General features: G+C 37.7%; 1 protein-coding gene across 1 annotated transcript in view; it reads right to left on the reverse strand.

Moving 5' to 3' along the window:
• The window catches only part of LOC126199401 (intersectin-1-like), a 305,182-nt gene that overhangs the window by 7,973 nt on the left and 278,739 nt on the right, over positions 1-18,470 (reverse strand). The window contains 2 exon segments of the mRNA XM_049936323.1: positions 2,353-2,427; positions 9,114-9,333. Of these exon segments, the coding sequence (XP_049792280.1) occupies positions 2,353-2,427; positions 9,114-9,333 (295 nt within the window).

Raw genomic sequence — 18,470 nt, forward strand, 5'->3', positions numbered from 1 at the left:
CCATCGGATTGGGGAAGAAACGATCCCAGTGTTTGCCTGAAGTGATTTAGGGAAATCATGGAAAACCTAAATCAGGATGGCCTGACATGGATTTGAACCATCATCCTCCCAAGTGTGAGACCAGTGTGCTAAACACTGTGCCATGTCGTTCAGTAAGCAGTCACTGAAATCTAGCATATTGTGTTGGGTGGCATGCTCAGCAACTGGTTGGTCCAGCTGCCTCTTGGCCATAGTTTGGCAATGGTGACTCACGAAGACTGGTCTTGCCCAAGTAAAGTGTGCCACAGTGATTGCAGATAAGTTGGTAGCCCACATGGCTGCTCGTACTGGTAGCGCTACCTTTGATAGGGTAGGAGATTGTGACAGAACTGTTGTTGGTAGTAGTAGGAAGATGTATGGAACAGGTCTTTTATCTAGGTCTACTGCAAGGATATGAGCGATGGGGCAAGGAGTTTGGAGCAAGGGTGGGATAGGAACGGACTAACTTTCTCCAAAATCTTCTACCCCATTCACTTCACATCATCCTCATCAGCCCTACACAGCCACCTTCCTTGATGTCATCTCTACCTCAAGGATAGGTATATCAGTAGCTCTGTCCACATCAAACGTACCAACCAACACAATACCTCAAGTTTGACAGTTGCCATCCATTCCACACACAGATGTCCCTTTCTATACAGCTCAGATACCTGTGGGTGGTACATCTGTAATGATGAGAAGTCCCTCTCCAAACATGAAGAAGCACTTCCTTGTGACTCAGTACCACTCAATTAACGCAATATCTTTGTCTCTCCCTACTCCAACCTTGCTCCCAACCCCTTGACCCATAGCTCATATCCCTGCAATAGACCTAGATGAAAATCATGTCCCATACATCTTCCTACTGCCACAGACTCCAGTCCTGTCACAGACGCCTGCTACCATATCAAAGGCAGGGCCACCAACGAAAGCAGCCATGTGATCTATGAACTTAGCTGTAAGACTTCTAACATGCTGTCTGTCTGCATGAATGGTTACTACCAAACTGTGGGAAGGAGAGCTGGTCCATCTAGCTGCCGAATATGCCATCCAACATGATGTGCTTGACTTCAATGATCACTTCACAGCCTGTGCTGTCTAGACTCTTCTCACCAACTTCACCTTTTTTTAATTGTGCAGATGGCAAATTCTCTTGTAACATGTTCTTCATTCCTGTAACACCCTCTCCTGGCCTCAAATCTTGTCTAGTCCCTATCTTCTGCCTGTCTATCCCCTTCCATAATTCTGCTCCAGCCCTACATACATATCCCAGCAGTGCACCTGCATAGTCCTTTACCCTTCTCTACTTGAATTCTCTTCCCTTTGCCTCCCCCACCCCTCCTCTCGTCCCTCTTTGCCTTCATGTAGACAGTTCATAAACAAGAAGCTTTGCTGCATGCCACACACACTCAGTCATGTGACCAGTGTCTGCCTCCGGTAGCTGAGTGGCCAGCATGACAGAATGTCAATCCTAAGGACCCGGGTTCAATTACTGGCTGGGTCAGAGATTTTCTCCACTCATGGACTGGGTATTGTGTTGTCCTAATCATCATCATTTCATCCCCATCGACGCGCAAGTCGCCAAAGTGGTGTCAAATCGAAAGACGTGCACTAGGCGAACGGTCTACTCGATGGGAGGTCCTAGTCACACGACATTTCATTTCATGTGCCCAGTCATATGTACTGTGTTCTGCAGTCATCAGACTTTAATCATTGTGCCTTCTGTAGATTCACATTTTATGTTGCAAATTCTGTTCCAATTGGACAGTGTTCACTGTATGTTCTCCAATGAATTTCCATCATGTATTACAATGTATTACAATAAGATTAATTGGTCATGATGAAATGCAGATTTTTAATGCTCTTTCTTTCATTGTCTCAAAATAAAAACATTCAGAGTGAAATCACTGTAGCATGACCCCAATATGTGAGAACTTAATTATTAACCCTTAATAAATATTTTTTATTGTCTTATGGACACGGTGGATATTTAATGGATTTCTGCAGAAAAAGTGAAACTTCAGGTTTCACCACTTTGACTCTCCAGTCATAGAATCCCTAATACTTGCTTCCAAAGCTGACATTCATTTTGTGTCCATATTTTGCTGTTTATTTTAGCACATTTGTTGCAAGATCACAAAAACCAGATTGTAAAATAACACAAATAAATGCAATTTATTTAATCTGAATAGTTTTGCTTAGCCCTCTAAATACTTCAGTTTACCCTTAGCAACAAAGTGAGCAGCCCATAATGAAATCTTGTCCACTTCACAAGTATAGCCACCTGATTCTAAAATAAAAAATAGCATTGTTTTAACCTAACAGTGTCATTACCTGCTTTGTTTGGTTTTAGTGATGTTGCTTTAACAATGACTATTTTCAGATAACCCTTTGCAGGCCGCTGCCGAACTAGAAAAATACAGGAAGCTTTAAGAACCACAGTATGTTAGCTACACATGCAAACCATTGTTTTATTTGTTCAAGTATTAAGCAAGCATGCATAGGCTACACAGGCATTCTGAGATACATCTGTGCGAACAGAAAAATAATAATTATTACATCAAAATTACATAAAATACATACAGCAATTTTCTCTGTGTTTTTCATTAATTAAATATTATCCCATACCTGTGAAAATACAACTGTGTTCCCAGTAAACATGCTGTGATTAATAAAAATACTGGTAACAGAAAAGTGGTTAGTCAAAGGTAACAACAACTATAGAAGGATATAACATAAGCAATATTCAGCTACAAGCAAGCAGTACACCTTCAGATACATGACATGAGAGAGCTTTTGCACAACACACAGCAAATTTGTATAGGTGTTTGATACACAGGTTTATTATTATGGTAAGTATTCAGTTAAGTTTGAAACCCCACATTTTCAGTATAATTTGCTCTGAGTGAAAACGAACCTAACTACCTGCAAGATATATCACATCAAAACTCAACGAGTAACTTATGTAACAATGCTGATTCACTCATCACACAGCCTCCAACACTTATGAGAGGGCAGCACTGAATTGCTGTGTCTTCATTCAACCTTTTTCATTCTTTTTTTTACTTGTTCATAAAGCCTATCCTCAAAAACTACTGTTTGTCTATTTCAATTAACTCATTACTGTATTAGTACTTGCACTCTTAATTACAGCCATTTTTGAGCAATGAATGGGACTACATTACTTCTCATTTTCACTGGTATTTTTCACCATAGGATGCTAACAAAATACCAGACATAACAGTCATTTATTATATTTTTCATGATTCCACCAAGTATAATTGATTACTGACAACAGAACATACAAGTGTTCTTATAAACCAGACCATTAACACACACTGGTCAATTAATAAGTACCACTTAGTAACGTGTAATTAACAAATCTTGGACTTACAGAATGTAGATAGTTTTTATCTAATATCAAATACATCAACATTTTAAAACATTCACATCAGAACTATGTATCCCAATTTGCACTTATTCTGATCACTGTTCAGGTAACCCCTTTTAATCATCCATTTCCAATATGCATTTTTCCCAATGGTTGTTACTATCATACAACAAACAAAGATGGCCACCATCAAAAGAAATAAAAATACTCAACATTAATGAAACTTTCTGGCAGATAAAATCTGTGTGCTGAATGCAGAATGTACTCAGATCCTTTCTGTTTGTAATCAGTATTCTTTCTGAATGAGTTTCTGCATATGCCCCATGGCTGGACTGAAACCTTCAAGCTGCCAGTGTCCCTCTTTAATTTTACAAATTCAACATTAAATTTGTCAATTATTGCATAACTACAACAGCACCTTCTGGCATGATTTTTTTGTGTGGCCTTATGCTATTTATTATATAACTATACAACAAAAGTTTTAGTGAACATAATCATCAATGCAGACTGTCAACTTTGGACAGTTAATGTAACAACATGAACTAATCCAAATTTCAGACTGGATTCTGCTCATAATATTATAGAAGGTCTCTAATTCTTTCAAACACTGAAATTTTGTTTCTGAAGGTGTACAAAATTGTTTTGCAGATGTGAGTTTTCTTTTGGTGTAAGGTAGGTTAGCAATGTATGATATTATACTAAATACCAAAGGATGCTGAAAGGAACTTCACCAGTACCACTAGAACATTTGACTACGGCTCTCATCTGATGAGACAGCAAAGCACTTCACCTAGTGAAAACTGAAAGATACAGCATTATGCATGCCAAAATAGTAATATTCTTCTGTATTTATATTCTTACCACTGGATGAACTAGGTTTTAGTTCACTCCCTTCCACGACTACAACCAGCACTCTACCGCAAGCACCAAACTGAGCTTGTTCTGGAGAAATAAAATCAGTACTCTGAAGTAACTGCTAGTACACATTAAAATAAAAAGAATCAATGCTTCACATGGACTGTCGAGAGATAAAAAGAACAAATTTACTGAAGTGGTTAGCATCACAAGTGCACTGGTACTAAGCTGTAGACAGTGAATCTCACGCTTATAAAAACAGAGTCTCATCATATTGCCTTAAACAGAGGAGGTACAAGAACATGACAGATGTGGTAGATGCTGTAAGAAGCTCCATAGAACTGCTTGAAAGCAACACATGTTACAGAAAAGGAACAACATACTCAGTGAGTTTTAATGTGATAATGTGGTGCTTCTTATTTACAAGTTACAATGAGATTAGTTTTTATTACTTATGGTATTCCTGATATGGCTAGGCTGTTAAAACTAGTAAACAGCAGAATACAGAGATTATGGATGGGTCATTAGTTAAGTTCTAATAAATGTTGTCTTCTTCAAGGGCCAAGCTAAACAAAGTAAACAAAACTGAGACTTGAAACTGGTCATCCAGGAGAGAAATCTAACATTTTATTGCGATATCTTTATTGTCTTTGTTTCTCCCCCCATATGCCTCCCATACCCAAATATTTAGCAGCTTCTGACAGATTCACTTTAATGTTTCTCTTATCACTTATTGAAGAGAGAGATCCTGTTCAGTGTCTTTATTTCAAAGTACGTACATTTAGTGAGAGTAATCAAGTTAGTGAATACAAATTACAGGTTCCACACAAAATATATCTTATCTTCATTCTCCTTTGACTGCAGTGACTGAGTATATGTGTGTGTGTGTGTGTGTGTGTGTGTGTGTGAGGAGTGAGAGAGAGAGAGAGAGAGAGAGAGAGAGAGAGAGAGAGAGAGTGGAGGGTGGGCAGTTACGGAAGAAAGTTGAAAAGTAACATATAAAACCATGAATGTTCTACAATTTTTATATGTTGTTAATAAAATTATGGCCATAATATGATCAGCAAAAAATAAAAGTTCCATATAATGTAGTTATGGAAGGTCTGTATGGTAGATTATTTAGTAACAATAATTGATCCACCACATTGGAAAATCCTAATGCACTTATAAATGTGTGAATAACACACAGTTTGGTAACTTTATGAAAAATGCTGTACATTTCCCAAACAGAAATTTCATTATAAGTAAAGACTAAAGGTGAGAAGAGAATGTGAGGCATAATGAAGATGAATAATAAGAATGGCAATACTAGATTTCAGATGTGTAGCACCAGCAGCAGCAATAATGCAGCTTGGTTAAATACATTAGAACAAACACAACAAAAAAATATGGGATTTAAGCATGCATGCGCAACATACATTCACCCACAGCTGTCAAAATCTTGCAAACCAATTGTAAATATATTAATTAAAAAATACAAAAACAATGACTCCACGGTAGTTACAAACAATTTCTAAGCAGCCTAATGGAATACATCCAGATACGTGAGAAGTCATCCTCAAATATTTGAAAAATACAGTGTGTAGGGAGGGGGCAACAGGAATGTAGGTTGTGTGCTCTAACTGGTGTTGCCATGATGCAAAAAGTCTTTCCTAAAATGGGAAAACTCTCTACAAGTGAAGAAGGCAATCATTTCAATATGAAACTCTTCTGCTTTTTAGCCAAGTACAGACAGTGCTAATTAAATGTGACAATTTACGACGGTCTGTTGTACTTGGGTGCAACCACAACTTTTGCAGAAAATACGTTATCAATAGCACTAGCATATAACTCCTCACAGAAAGAATTGGGACAATCTTGAGCAAGTTGAAAGTTTGAGTTAGTCTTTGAGATGTGCTCAGGTAGTATGATTAGCAGCGGACTGCTGGGTTACGGCACTGGACCATCATATAGTTTTAATTTGCCAAATAATGTAGTTAATATACACTTAATGTCATGTAAATGGCTGAAATGACAAAATTGTTTTGTATATTATGCTGACTTCTACAACATGTTTCTCAATTCTGTATACTCATTCCTACTTATATCACAATACTTTCCATACAGAAAAAGGTAAATAACAAGAGGAGTGTGTGACAGTATGCCATTTCTCCTACATGTATAAAAATTTTGTTCAGACAATTGATAAATTCATATAGAGACACAACGGGATACACAGTACTGAATTTCGGGAGACACAACTCCCAAGCACAGTCAACTGAAATGCATAAAAACAGATAACAGCATTCTTAGTTTTCAGAAACATGGATTCCTTCGTCATGAAAAAGAGAAATGTGTTGGGGAGAGGAGAGGTCACTCAGAACTCAGGCTAAGATGGATCCATATGGTATGAAGAAAATCGAGGCAAAGTTGATTTACTGAAGCTGATAAATCTTACATGAAGGATATGCCATCAGGTAAAGAGTGCCTTAGTAGGGAAAGGGAAAGGAGGGTTACAAGAATGAAGGAGATGTTGTATGGAAAATTCTCACTTGCGCAATTCAGAAATGCTGGTGTTTGTAGGAAGAATGCAGATGGCACAGGCTGTGAAGCAGTTACTAAAGTGAAGCACATTGTGCTGGACAGCATGTTTAGCAAGGTGGTCAGCTGTCTCTTGGCTGGGAGTAGGACTGGAGTAGTTGGCAGTGAGAAGATGAATGGGACAGGTCTTGCACCTAGGTCTGCAAGACCTAAATGTAAGACATCTCATACATCTTCCCACTAGCACCTACTTCAGTCCTGTGATGGGCATCTCCTAACCCATCACAGGAAGGGCAATATGTGAAAGCAGCCACATAATCTACCAACACAGCTGCAACCACTGTGCCACTTTCTACATGGGCATGACAACTAACAAGCTGTCTGTTCCCATGAATGGCCACTGATGCACTTCACTTTAAAAATCGCATCACAGCCTGTGCCATCTAGATTCTTCCTTCCAACACCAGCTTTTCTTAATTGTTTAGGTAAGAATTCTTCACACAACATATCCTTTGTTATCGTAAGCACCCTGGCCTAGAACCTGTCCTTCACCTATTTATCCTTCTCCCTGCTCCCATTCTGGTATTTCATGCACCTTCTATCCTGCCAACAAGCCTAACAGTCCTTTCCCCTTATCTCCTCCCCCTCCCCCATGCTAGTCCATCCAGCACAGCCTCCCAAAACTGCAGGCTTAACCTGTTCCCACCAAATTCCTGCATGTTCCCACTGGCAGAACTAGTGTTTTTACCCAACCCTATAGCCATCTACAGCCCCATCCCCTCCACCTCATGTCTCTTCCTTACCCCCAACACCCACCACAGCAGACTGCTGCACGTCGTATGCAGTCACAGTCAGGCCTCAGTGCTCTGAGGCAGTAGCCATGTGTGTGTGAGTTGTGCATATGTTTCTCATTTTGGAAGAAGGACTCCTCCCAAAATAATATTTTAGCATTCATTTTTATTGTGCCTGCCTGTGACTCAACACCTCCTCTATGTAGAGACTAATATTCTATCCTTTCCACGTTGTTGTTAAAATTACATTTAATTAATGCAAGAAGTAAAGGGAATTCTTTGGCTAGTGTAGGTGACACCCAGCAGGATGAAACTGAGGAGATGTATGTTAGAGGGCACTTTCTCCTTTCCTTAGTTCAGAGGAATTGATGCTAGGTGGGAGGATCCTAATAGCACATGTAATGTTTTGTTGTGCCTATCTGTGACTCAGCCCTCCATTATATGGTGAGTAGCAACTATTCTTTTCATAATATTGTCATTATTACATCCTGGATATTCCATTGTTTGATATAGAAAGCATTTAGTTATCTTTAGTCATGCTGCATGCTCAACAACTGGATACATTCTCAAGGTAGACTGTTAGTCTGTGTCTACCCACGTGTTCTGTTAGAGAGGTGGTGATCATCCCTATGTTTTATGTTTTGCCATTGATGGAGGTACATTAGATCAGTGTGAGCAGATACATGGGAATGAATCTTGTGGTAGGAATGGTAGTCTCAGAATGTAAGAGTGTTTTGAGCAGATGTTATGGAGGTTATGAGGGCAACAGTGAGGTTATTGTATAGGTGATGAGGACATGCTTCCCTCTTCTATAAATGCCTCATTGACCTTGTCTATAAACAAATCTCTGAGACTATCATCTCCTTCTCATCCACATTCTTCTTAAAAGTGTTACTTCCCAAAATATACAGTAGCACCATTTTCATTACCCAGTACCATCGAGGCAGCACACTACCCCCTAGGGTTATCAATTTAAGACAACTCTTGAAATTAGATTATGCCCCGACCCACCTTCACCCCTTCACACTCTCTGCATCAGCATTGTTTATGTGTTTTTAAAATTCAGAAATGTACCACCCAAAATATCTCATTATGGGTGTTTGTTATGTTCCCACTGAAGGTCTCTGACTTTGTGACCAGTACTTCCAGCCTATTGCTTGTACTCTATTCCCTCACATTAATTACGCCAACCACTTGCTCCACATACATGAACAACTACCATTCCATTACAATGTGGCTCTACTTGTCACTGAGGACACAACATCCCAGTAAGCTAACATCTCCCAACAGCCTTCAAATACCAAACCCATTATCACCTCCTCAGTAAGCATGAATAACTAACTTCTCATCCTCAAACATTTTTCCTTTGTAGGACATATTTATAAATAAATCCACAAAATGGTCTTGGATACTAATGTCACCCTCCTACCCCAACACCTTCAGGGATTCGAAAATATATATGGTTCCACATGTGGGATGTGTCAAACATACCAAATAAATACCATCTATGCTGGAATTACTAAAGATAATATACTCACTTGACTGCTGGCGCTGGAACTGACTCTTCTCAGTGTCAATCACATGGACACGTGCCTCTTGCAGACGCTTTGCCCAGAGATTACGTTCGGCTGATGTTGATGCCAAAAATGAAAGTGTTTTTCCAGTTGTGGTGTCTTCCAAGCTAAATAAACGTGGGTTCTCATTACCTTCACTGCTATTCTGCTCTTCCAGCACCAACAGCTCATTCAGAAACAATGGCTGAAATCATATTTGCCAGCATATTTGGTATGGCTCAAAAAAGTGATCTGCTTCTGCATCACATTATTCAGCAAGTATTCACAATAACTTGGAGAGATGAAATGCAGATATATTGCAAAAGAGTGATAAAACTCAAAATTTATCTGTAGCAAAAGTAACCAAGTTGAGCTAGATCCATAAAGTTAAAAAGGACATTGAAATACATAATATACAAGATGACAAATAATGAGTTGCAACAAACAGTTTCAGGATGAAAATATTAAACCTAAATGGTCCTAAACTACATACAATAAGAATGGAAGTGAAGTGGTCTAAAGAAAGAAGTAAGAGACAAGGTGAAAAAAAAAAAAAAATGAAATGAAACAAAGCAGAAAGTACAGGAATTGAAATATGCTTATTACATGACTGTAACAAAATAAAAAAAAATAAAAATTTTAGCTTTTCCATTTTACTTTCATCAACTACTGGTAACATGAGAAATGGGAGCCTGCAAATATGTAATAAAAAATAAAGTGTTATTCACAATCCGTCTGTTGGGAAAATGAGTGTAGGTAATGAATGGGTGTAAAGCTGCGAGAAGGTGATGAAATGTTGCATACTCAAGAATGTTACTCTGAAGATTATAAGAAAAACTTTTTCCAGTACAATATAATCGTTACAATATAATTGATGATTGAATCAGTTATTATGAAAAGGTCATGAGTCCAATTTTGCACAAATTCAGATTTCAGTATTTTTGCATTCTCCATCTGTAGATGCATGTATCTGTGTTGAGAACGTTGTGAGTTTCTGTGTTTAAAGCCAAGAAAATTGATGCCAAAATATTTATGTGGTACGAAAATGTAGTGAGTCCAAAACATCTTCTCATTAGTTTTATGTAATATTTTTTAAATCACCAAGTAGCCTATGGTTTATGTCCCTACATTGACAACAATCAGATTTTACCACTACCATTTTCATGATCTACTGTTGGCACCACATTGTAAGACAAATCTTCTGTGGTTGTTGTCTAATCTTTCATTAGTAGTGGCAATTTAATCAGAAAGTAGAGCATGGACTCAAATGAAGAAGGTAACAGCCATAACAAGAGGAAAGACATACAGCATTATGATCAATACAAACACGTCATAATACAGAAGGCTAGATTACGAGGAGAAGCGTACATTAACTACAAAGGACAAAACACGCCTGAAACTGCAACAGGGAAAAATTGCAAGTAAGTATGAATTTAAAAACTAAATGCTGAATACATGTTTCGTATATGTATAGTAAAATATAAAGCCTATGTTTCCCTTGTTTATTCTAAACATTGCTTTCTTCTACTGCAGTTGTAAGCTTTGCTGTTTTGATGCGATCGACAGAGCCCAGATCCTGGAAATGTTCAAGGAATTCAGGAGCAAGAATGCACAAGATGGATATCTACAAGGTCTTATGGAAGTTATGGAAATTACCCACAGATGCCCAAGGAAGTATAATCCAAAATGTAGGGAGAAGAACTTCAAATATCATGTTCATGTTCAAGAAAAGAGAATACTGGTATGTAAAACTGCATTTATTAGTATTCATGGCCTGAAAGTGACAGGAGGTCTCAAAGATTAGGAGACCTGCTGGTTATAGGAAAATCGGTAGATAAGAGGTGTAAGAACATGGGAAGCAGAATCAGAGCTATAAAAGGTGATGCCATTGATAAAATAAAGTAACACATGGAATCGTTCGAGGTAAAACTTAATCACTAGGCAAACAGAGCTATTAAGTATTTAAAGGCCAGTTTGAATGTAAAGATCATGAATTCCCTGTTTCTAGAGACATTCCCAGATTTGGATGAAAAATATGGATTTTATTTAAAGTTTTTCCACGAAAATTATAATTACATGTTTGGTAGACCTCAAAAAGATGTTTGTGGTTACTGTGAGAATCTTAAAACTAAACTAAAGAACACTTACCTTTGTGATCCAGCTAAATGAGTGATTGTTGCTGAGCAAATGGTTCATATTTGAAGGACCAAAAAGTTTTATAAAAAGATAAAAGCTGTACAGGAAAAGTGCAAGCAAAACGACAATGTCGAAGGCATATGTATGGATTTTATGCAGAATGTACCACTTCCCTGCGCTCCAGTGCAGGAAGTGTTTTACCTACGTCAGCTTTGGGTCTTTACTTTCTGTATTTATGACCTTAAGACTGGCAAACCTCATTTTTTTTTTCTATTCAATGAAGGAATAACCAAAAGGAAGTTAATGAGATTTGTAGTTTCTTGCTTGCTTTCTTCGAAGAACGTTACTTTGGTAAAAATATTAAGGAAATGTGCATTTTCTCTGATGGTTGCTCAGGACAAAACTGTAACAATACAGTAGTCTGATTCCTAATGGCATTAGTAGGACCTGGTATGTTTGAAAAAAATTTTCAATACTTTCCTATCCGGGGGACTCTTTCCTACCTTGTGATAGAGTGTTTGGGGGTATAAGAAGAAAGTTATGACAAACTGATAAGAGTTTACACTGTGAAAGAATATATTGAACTTATTCTTCATTCTGCCAATAAAAAGAACTCATTCATTGCCAACTACCTTAAGGATAACAACATTGTTAAGAACTATAAGGGCTGGTGGCCAGATCTTTTCAAATGCAGTTCCCAGAGTTTAGAAACAATGGGAAATGACAGTTCAATGAAAGTCAACTTCAGTGTTTCACAGTACAATATGTTTGAGCAGGACAGCCACAACTCAGGGGTATTAGTAGCCTGATCATTCACTGATGGACTGACTCAAAACTCTTTCAGACTTTTAAAACCCCTAGCAAATATCAGACTCCCAACAATCTTAGCACATGGAGAGAAATGTCCTATAAACAAAGTTAAGATAAACAAAACAAAAAAACTGGAACAGTACATCCCAGAGGAGCACAAAAACTTTTATATTGATTTATTCACTTGGCCTACAACAGCTGAAGAAGATGAAAATGTATGAAACCTATAGAAAACGTTGCAACAGTGCTTATCTGTAATGATGATTATGTTAAAATACTATTTGTAATTTGTGTTTATTAATAAATTTTCTCAAAATTCTGTAGTTGCTCTATTATTTATTTTAATTTGGTTCAAAAAGGTTATGAGTACAAGATATAAAAAAAATAAAAAATAAAAAAAAAATTTAAAAAAAAATGAAGAATATGAAAATAAAAATTGATGATTTGAAGATGTAGATTTAATGGTTTCCAGGTACACCAGAGTATAAATATCCAAGTACTTCTTATTTTCTACCATTGAAGCATACAACAGTTTTCTTTTAATATCTTAAAATCATGTTTTATGGACTTATGACCTTTTCATAATAACCAATTCAATTTAGTTTTACGGATATAAACAATCTGTAAACATTAAAGGCAATGGAAGGAAACCCAAAGTCATAAACTGCAGTTTATTCAGTCATTGTGAGCCATGAAGTTTAAATGGAAGCATTCCTTAGTGGGGCCCTTTATTGTGTTTGCATGCAAGTCAGTGATTGAAGCGACTGAATGTGAGCTTTTCAGTTCATTTTTTAATATTATCAGTCTTTAAAACAAAAAACAAATTTTATTCTGAAAGCTTGCAAGGTAAAAAGGTAGATTTTTGGAAAGAAAAATGTACATTACTTTCTCAAAACAGAGTGGTTCATATTATTTGCCTTCACAACCAAAGAATTGCTTTCAATAGCATGTCATACCAGTTTATGAAAGATGGGACAAAACAGGTCTGGAAAATGTTGGCCTTCAGATTCATTGTAGCTGTCTCAAGTAGAATTATGCTAGAACAAATACAGAGTTCAAACTCAGAATATTTAGAATTGTACTATACATACATTCAACTACTTGTAATCCCTATTGATTTTGGGGCATTAATCATTGTGAGAAAGCCATTTTTGTCAAACTGATATTGTAAGAAACATACATTAAATACAATGAAGAAAATTCACTGGATTAAATATTTTAAATAAGGATTATTTTCAGCCAATCCCCCTTCCCTCTGACTTTAGTTTTGTAAATGGGAGGCTCATCACTAAGGGTGATGAATCCAGACCTGAAATGGGGAAATTGTGGCTGACAATTTGAAAAGACTTTTCTCCCTATCAGTAGTACAAGAAAGTTATGGACAGATATTATTACTGCAAATTCATAACTTCCATGAGCACAATGAAGATAGATCGATTATATTTTCACAACCCAGTGATGTTAAAATTATTAAATTAAGTGTATAAACTTGAATTTGAAATCCACTATTCTCAAACATTACCCACAGCGCTATCTCACTCAGTAAGCCAGCAAAAACATTAAATTCACTTAATGTTTGAAATCTAAGCATGGAATTAGACTAGGCGTCCAGTTCAGTGTCAATTTACACTTCAGCTTTATAGTCAAAAAATTATGCACAGGATTCAAAACTGAGGAGTTTGAGATGAGAGACTAGTGGTCACAAATGAGTGCTTATAAGATCTTAAATGGGCATGTGTTTGTATATTGTTCTTCAAGGTTGATGCAGAAACAAAGCAGTTTACAATCAACTTAGTGTGATGTGTACATGGTGGATTTTTTTTTCTATGGGGTTACACGAAGTTGTTGGTATAGGATGCCCCAATACAGACTGAAGGGGAGGGTGTATGAAGATTTTAGGTATCACTGCAACACATGCACTGAGGTTGGTGGTAATCACACTCAACAGTTGCTATGAACTGCAGCAATTATATCAGGTGCGAGTTGTTTATGTCATTCCTGCTCTTTAGTTCCTTATCTCAAAGTATTCAGCTTAGCATGCTCTACCATCTGTATAATTTTGGCAGTAAAAGCTTGAATCACCTTGGGAAATGCCACAGACCTTTGATATGTGACAGCCAGGTCTAGCATGGCCTGAAATACGAGATGATTAGACAGAACACTGTCACACCAGAGTACTCAAAACACCAAATACTTGCACTGAGGTGACAAAAGTCGTCATTACCTCCTAATACCATGTGAGACCTCCTTTTGCCTAGCAAAGTGCAACAACTTGATGTGACATGGACTCAACAACTTGTTGGAAGTCGCTTGCAGAAATACTAAGCCGTGCTGCGTCTACAGCTGTCCATAATTGCGAAAGTGTGGTCTGTGCAGGATTTTGTGCACGAACTGACCTCTCGATTATGTCCCTTAATCATCAATGGGATTCATGTTGAGCTATCTGGATGGTCAAATCATTTGTTCGAATTCTCCAGAAAGTTCTTCAAAGCAACTGCATAAAATTGTGGCCAAGTGACATGTTTGGGAACATGAAGTCCATGAATGGCTGCAAATCGTCTCTAGGTAGCCAAACATAACTATTTTCAGTCAATGATTGGTTCAGTTGGGCCAGAGGACCAAGTCCATTCCACATAAAAACAGCCCACCAGCTTGCACAGAGCCTTATTGACAACTTAGTCCATGGCTTCGTGGGGTCTGGGCCACCCTCAAACCTTACCCTCAGCTCTTACCAACTGAAATCTGGACTCATCTGACCAGGCCACAGTTTTCTAGTTATCTCCGGGTCCAACCGATATGGCCCCAAGCCCAGGAGAGGTGCTGCAGGCGATGTCATGCTGTTAGCAAAAGCACTAATGTTGGTTATCTTCTGCCATAGCCCATTAATGCCAAATTTTACTGCACAGTTCTAACAGGTATGTTTATTGTACATCCCATATTGATTTCTGCAGTTATTTCACGCAGTGTTGCTAGGCTGTTAGCACTGACTACTCTGCAAGAACACAGCTGCTCCCGGTTATTAAGTAAAGGCCACTGGCCACTGCATTATCCACGGTGAAAGGTAATACCGGAAATTTGATATCTTCAGCACACTCTTGACATGGGGGATCTCAGAATATTGGATTCCCTAATGATTTCCGAACTGGAATGTCCCATGCATCTAGCTCCAACTACCATTCTGCATTCAAAGTCTGCTAATTCCTGTCATGTGCCTATAATGCTCATAATCATGTCAGACATCTTTTCACATGAATCATCTGAATACAAATGACCGCTTCACCAATGCACTGTCCCTTTATACCTTGTGTAGGCAACACTACCACCATCTGTATATGTCCTGTCCCTTGACTTTTTTCACCTCAGTGTAAAACAAAAAAAATAAGCTGTGAAGACAGACTAAATATCACATGTGAATAGAGCTCTATTGTCTACATACAGCATTACAAGAGTGCTCCATAATGAATTGATAACCGGCATTAATAAAAACAAAAAATTGAAAAAAGCTGTTGTAGTACACCGAGGGTACGAAATAGAGAATATGGCAGCAAAAAGAGTACAAGGATTAGCCAAAAAGTTTTATTATTACATTGAAAAAAATTAAGTTATATAATAATTTTTTTGTTTGTTTGCAGGTATATGTCTGCAGCTGTGGTACACATTTACGTCCCACGTGACACTAACACAGTATGCTGTTAAGAGGATCCAAAAACCAATGGCATAGGCCATTTCCATTTTACCAATGGGCTGCCCATTTTGTTTTGGCTCCTTTAATGCCATGTTCTGAGACTGTGGTACAGTGTTTTCAATGTGCACGGGGGATGCAGACAATTACATGCACACAAACAAAAAAACTATTAAATCCATTTATCTTTTCCAGGTGATAATTACAACTTCACGACTACTCCTTGTACATGTAACAAACACTGAAGCAAGAAACTGGACGTAACTTTAATTTTAGTAAAGTAGACAACATGTTTCTATTCACTAACTGGTCCATCAGAAATACATGTACTTTTTCATTCTCATACAGTATGTTTGGTACCATGGATGATTTGGGGTCCACCCAGTTAGCAACTGTCTGGGTTTAGAAAAGCTATCATTTATGTTATTTACAAAAAGCTGCTAGTGAACCTAAATTTGAAAATCTTAATGAGTACAGAATATGGTGACAAGGAACCTTCAAGACTTATGTTCAAAATCATTTTACTTATGTGACTCAAAATGTATTAATTACTCTAAAGAAAGAAACTAAAAATGTGTTTCTGATCTTGTGCTATTAGAGAGGTTTAGTGTGGAATAGTTTGAAATATTCTAGCAAGCAGAGAAGTACATACAGTCAGAATGTCTCCATCATGTTTCCTTCCTATATACTTTATGCCTAATATTGTTTTATATTTTCTAAATATATTTTATACATTCTCAACGGACAAACTTGACAAGTTATTTCTAGAAAGCTTATTTTGAAAATCTGATGTTGTCCACATTAGGAACATTTTCTTGATCTCACGTTGTGCACTTCTGTGTAAGTTCTTCACCAATTTGGCACAAAACATGGAAAAAAGCAACTGTTTCTTTGATTAGGTTTTCAAGCCTCAAGATCCATAGCAAAAATATTTGTTACAGCCACCAGGAGCATGAAGTACTTTGACCATAATAGACTGTCTTCTGAAGGCTGTGATTAATTAAATAATACACAAATATCATCAATTTTTCTGCTTAAAACAATCTTTGTCTAAGTTCACAATGCATTATTCAAGCCTACCATCATCATTAGCAGGTGTATTTCATTCTGTCTGTATTTTGGATTCCATCTGTGGCAAGCACATGCCATGAGTTTTTGGTAATCAGCTGTGGGACAATAAGGTTAAGTGCTGTCCTGCACTTATGGTGAAATAATAACAGTAATTACAGCACTGAAAGATGTTTCACACAATTCTATATACATTTTTGCAAAATATGTGCTTTGTGATGACTGATGTTTTCACAAACTACTCCTGTTACAGCTGAGTGCCTTTATCTTGGTGGTTTCAACAGTTCATGTACTGCCAAAGTTTCGGTCTCTGGGTCTTCCCCAAATCACTATTACAGACAACAGACAGTCTGCTTCTAGACACCTCTGAATTGTAACCTCCTGGTAGATTAAAACTGTGTGCTGGGCTGGGACTCAAACTTGGGACCTTTGCCTTTTGTGGGCAAATGCTCTACTGCCTCAGCTATCAAAGAATGGCTCATGAACCACCCTCACAGCTTTACTTCTGCCAGTACCCCATCTCCTCCCTTCCAAATATCATGGAAGTTCCCCCGCATACATAGCAGAACTGCCATTCTTGGAAGAAGTGATATTGTTGAGACGTGTCTGGTCCATAGCCTGGGGGATTGTTTCCAGAATGAATTTTTACTCTACAGCAGATTGTGTGCCACTTCAAAACTTCCTGACAGATCAAAACTGTGTGCTGGACGTGAGTCAAACCTGAGACCTTTGCCTTTTGCAGACAATTACTCTACTGATTGAGCTATCCAAGCATAACTCCTGACCCAACCTCACAATTTTACTCCCACCAGTACATAATCTCCTCCCTTCCAAACTTATATCCTTTCTTCCAGGAGTGGTAGTCCCACAAGGTGTGCAGGAGTACTTCTGTGAAGTTTTCAAGGTATGGGATGAGGTACTGGCAGAAGTAAAGATGTGAGGGAGTGTTGTGAGTTGCATTTGCTAGGAAGTTCCAATTTGTTTACTTATTTATTTGCAAAACTAGACCTCATGCTGGTCAATTTGGTACCCCATTTGTCATCTCCCACTCTTTATTTGGCTATGGAAATTCAGACAAAAACTCACTATGTGATTTAAAGGGTGTCTCTGTGTTTGCTCTGCTCAAACAGTTGACCAAAAATAGATAAATTCCTGATCTTTAAGATTATATAAATGTTATAGGAAATAAACAGTTATTTGTATGTATAAAAAGTAGACCTTTTTTTGAGATTATCCTTGTACGATATCAATGAGTCACAAATGGAATCAACCAGCTCATCCAAATACCTGTGTAGGGATACGAACTGGAATGCTTGCATAAGCACACTCATAAGTACAGCTGATGGCCGACTCTGGTTCACTGGCAGGATATAGGGAAAATACAATCAGTCTACAAAACAGGCTGTTTACAAAGCACCTACACAACAGCTGTAAAACAAAGCATGGTGCTGTAGAGTAAAGCTGAATGAAGGGCTTTTGATGTCAAGATGACAAAGCAGTGATTACCATGGCAGAATAGTAACAAAGGATCTCTCACAAAACCCAAAGGAATTCTACTCCTATGTAAAACTTATTAGCGGATCTTAAGTACCCATGGTCTAGGGGTAGCGTCTTTGATTCATAATCAAAAATGTCTTCGGTCCTGA

The sequence above is a fragment of the Schistocerca nitens genome, chromosome 1, assembly GCF_023898315.1.
Source record: "Schistocerca nitens isolate TAMUIC-IGC-003100 chromosome 1, iqSchNite1.1, whole genome shotgun sequence".
Lineage (NCBI taxonomy): Eukaryota > Metazoa > Arthropoda > Insecta > Orthoptera > Acrididae > Schistocerca > Schistocerca nitens.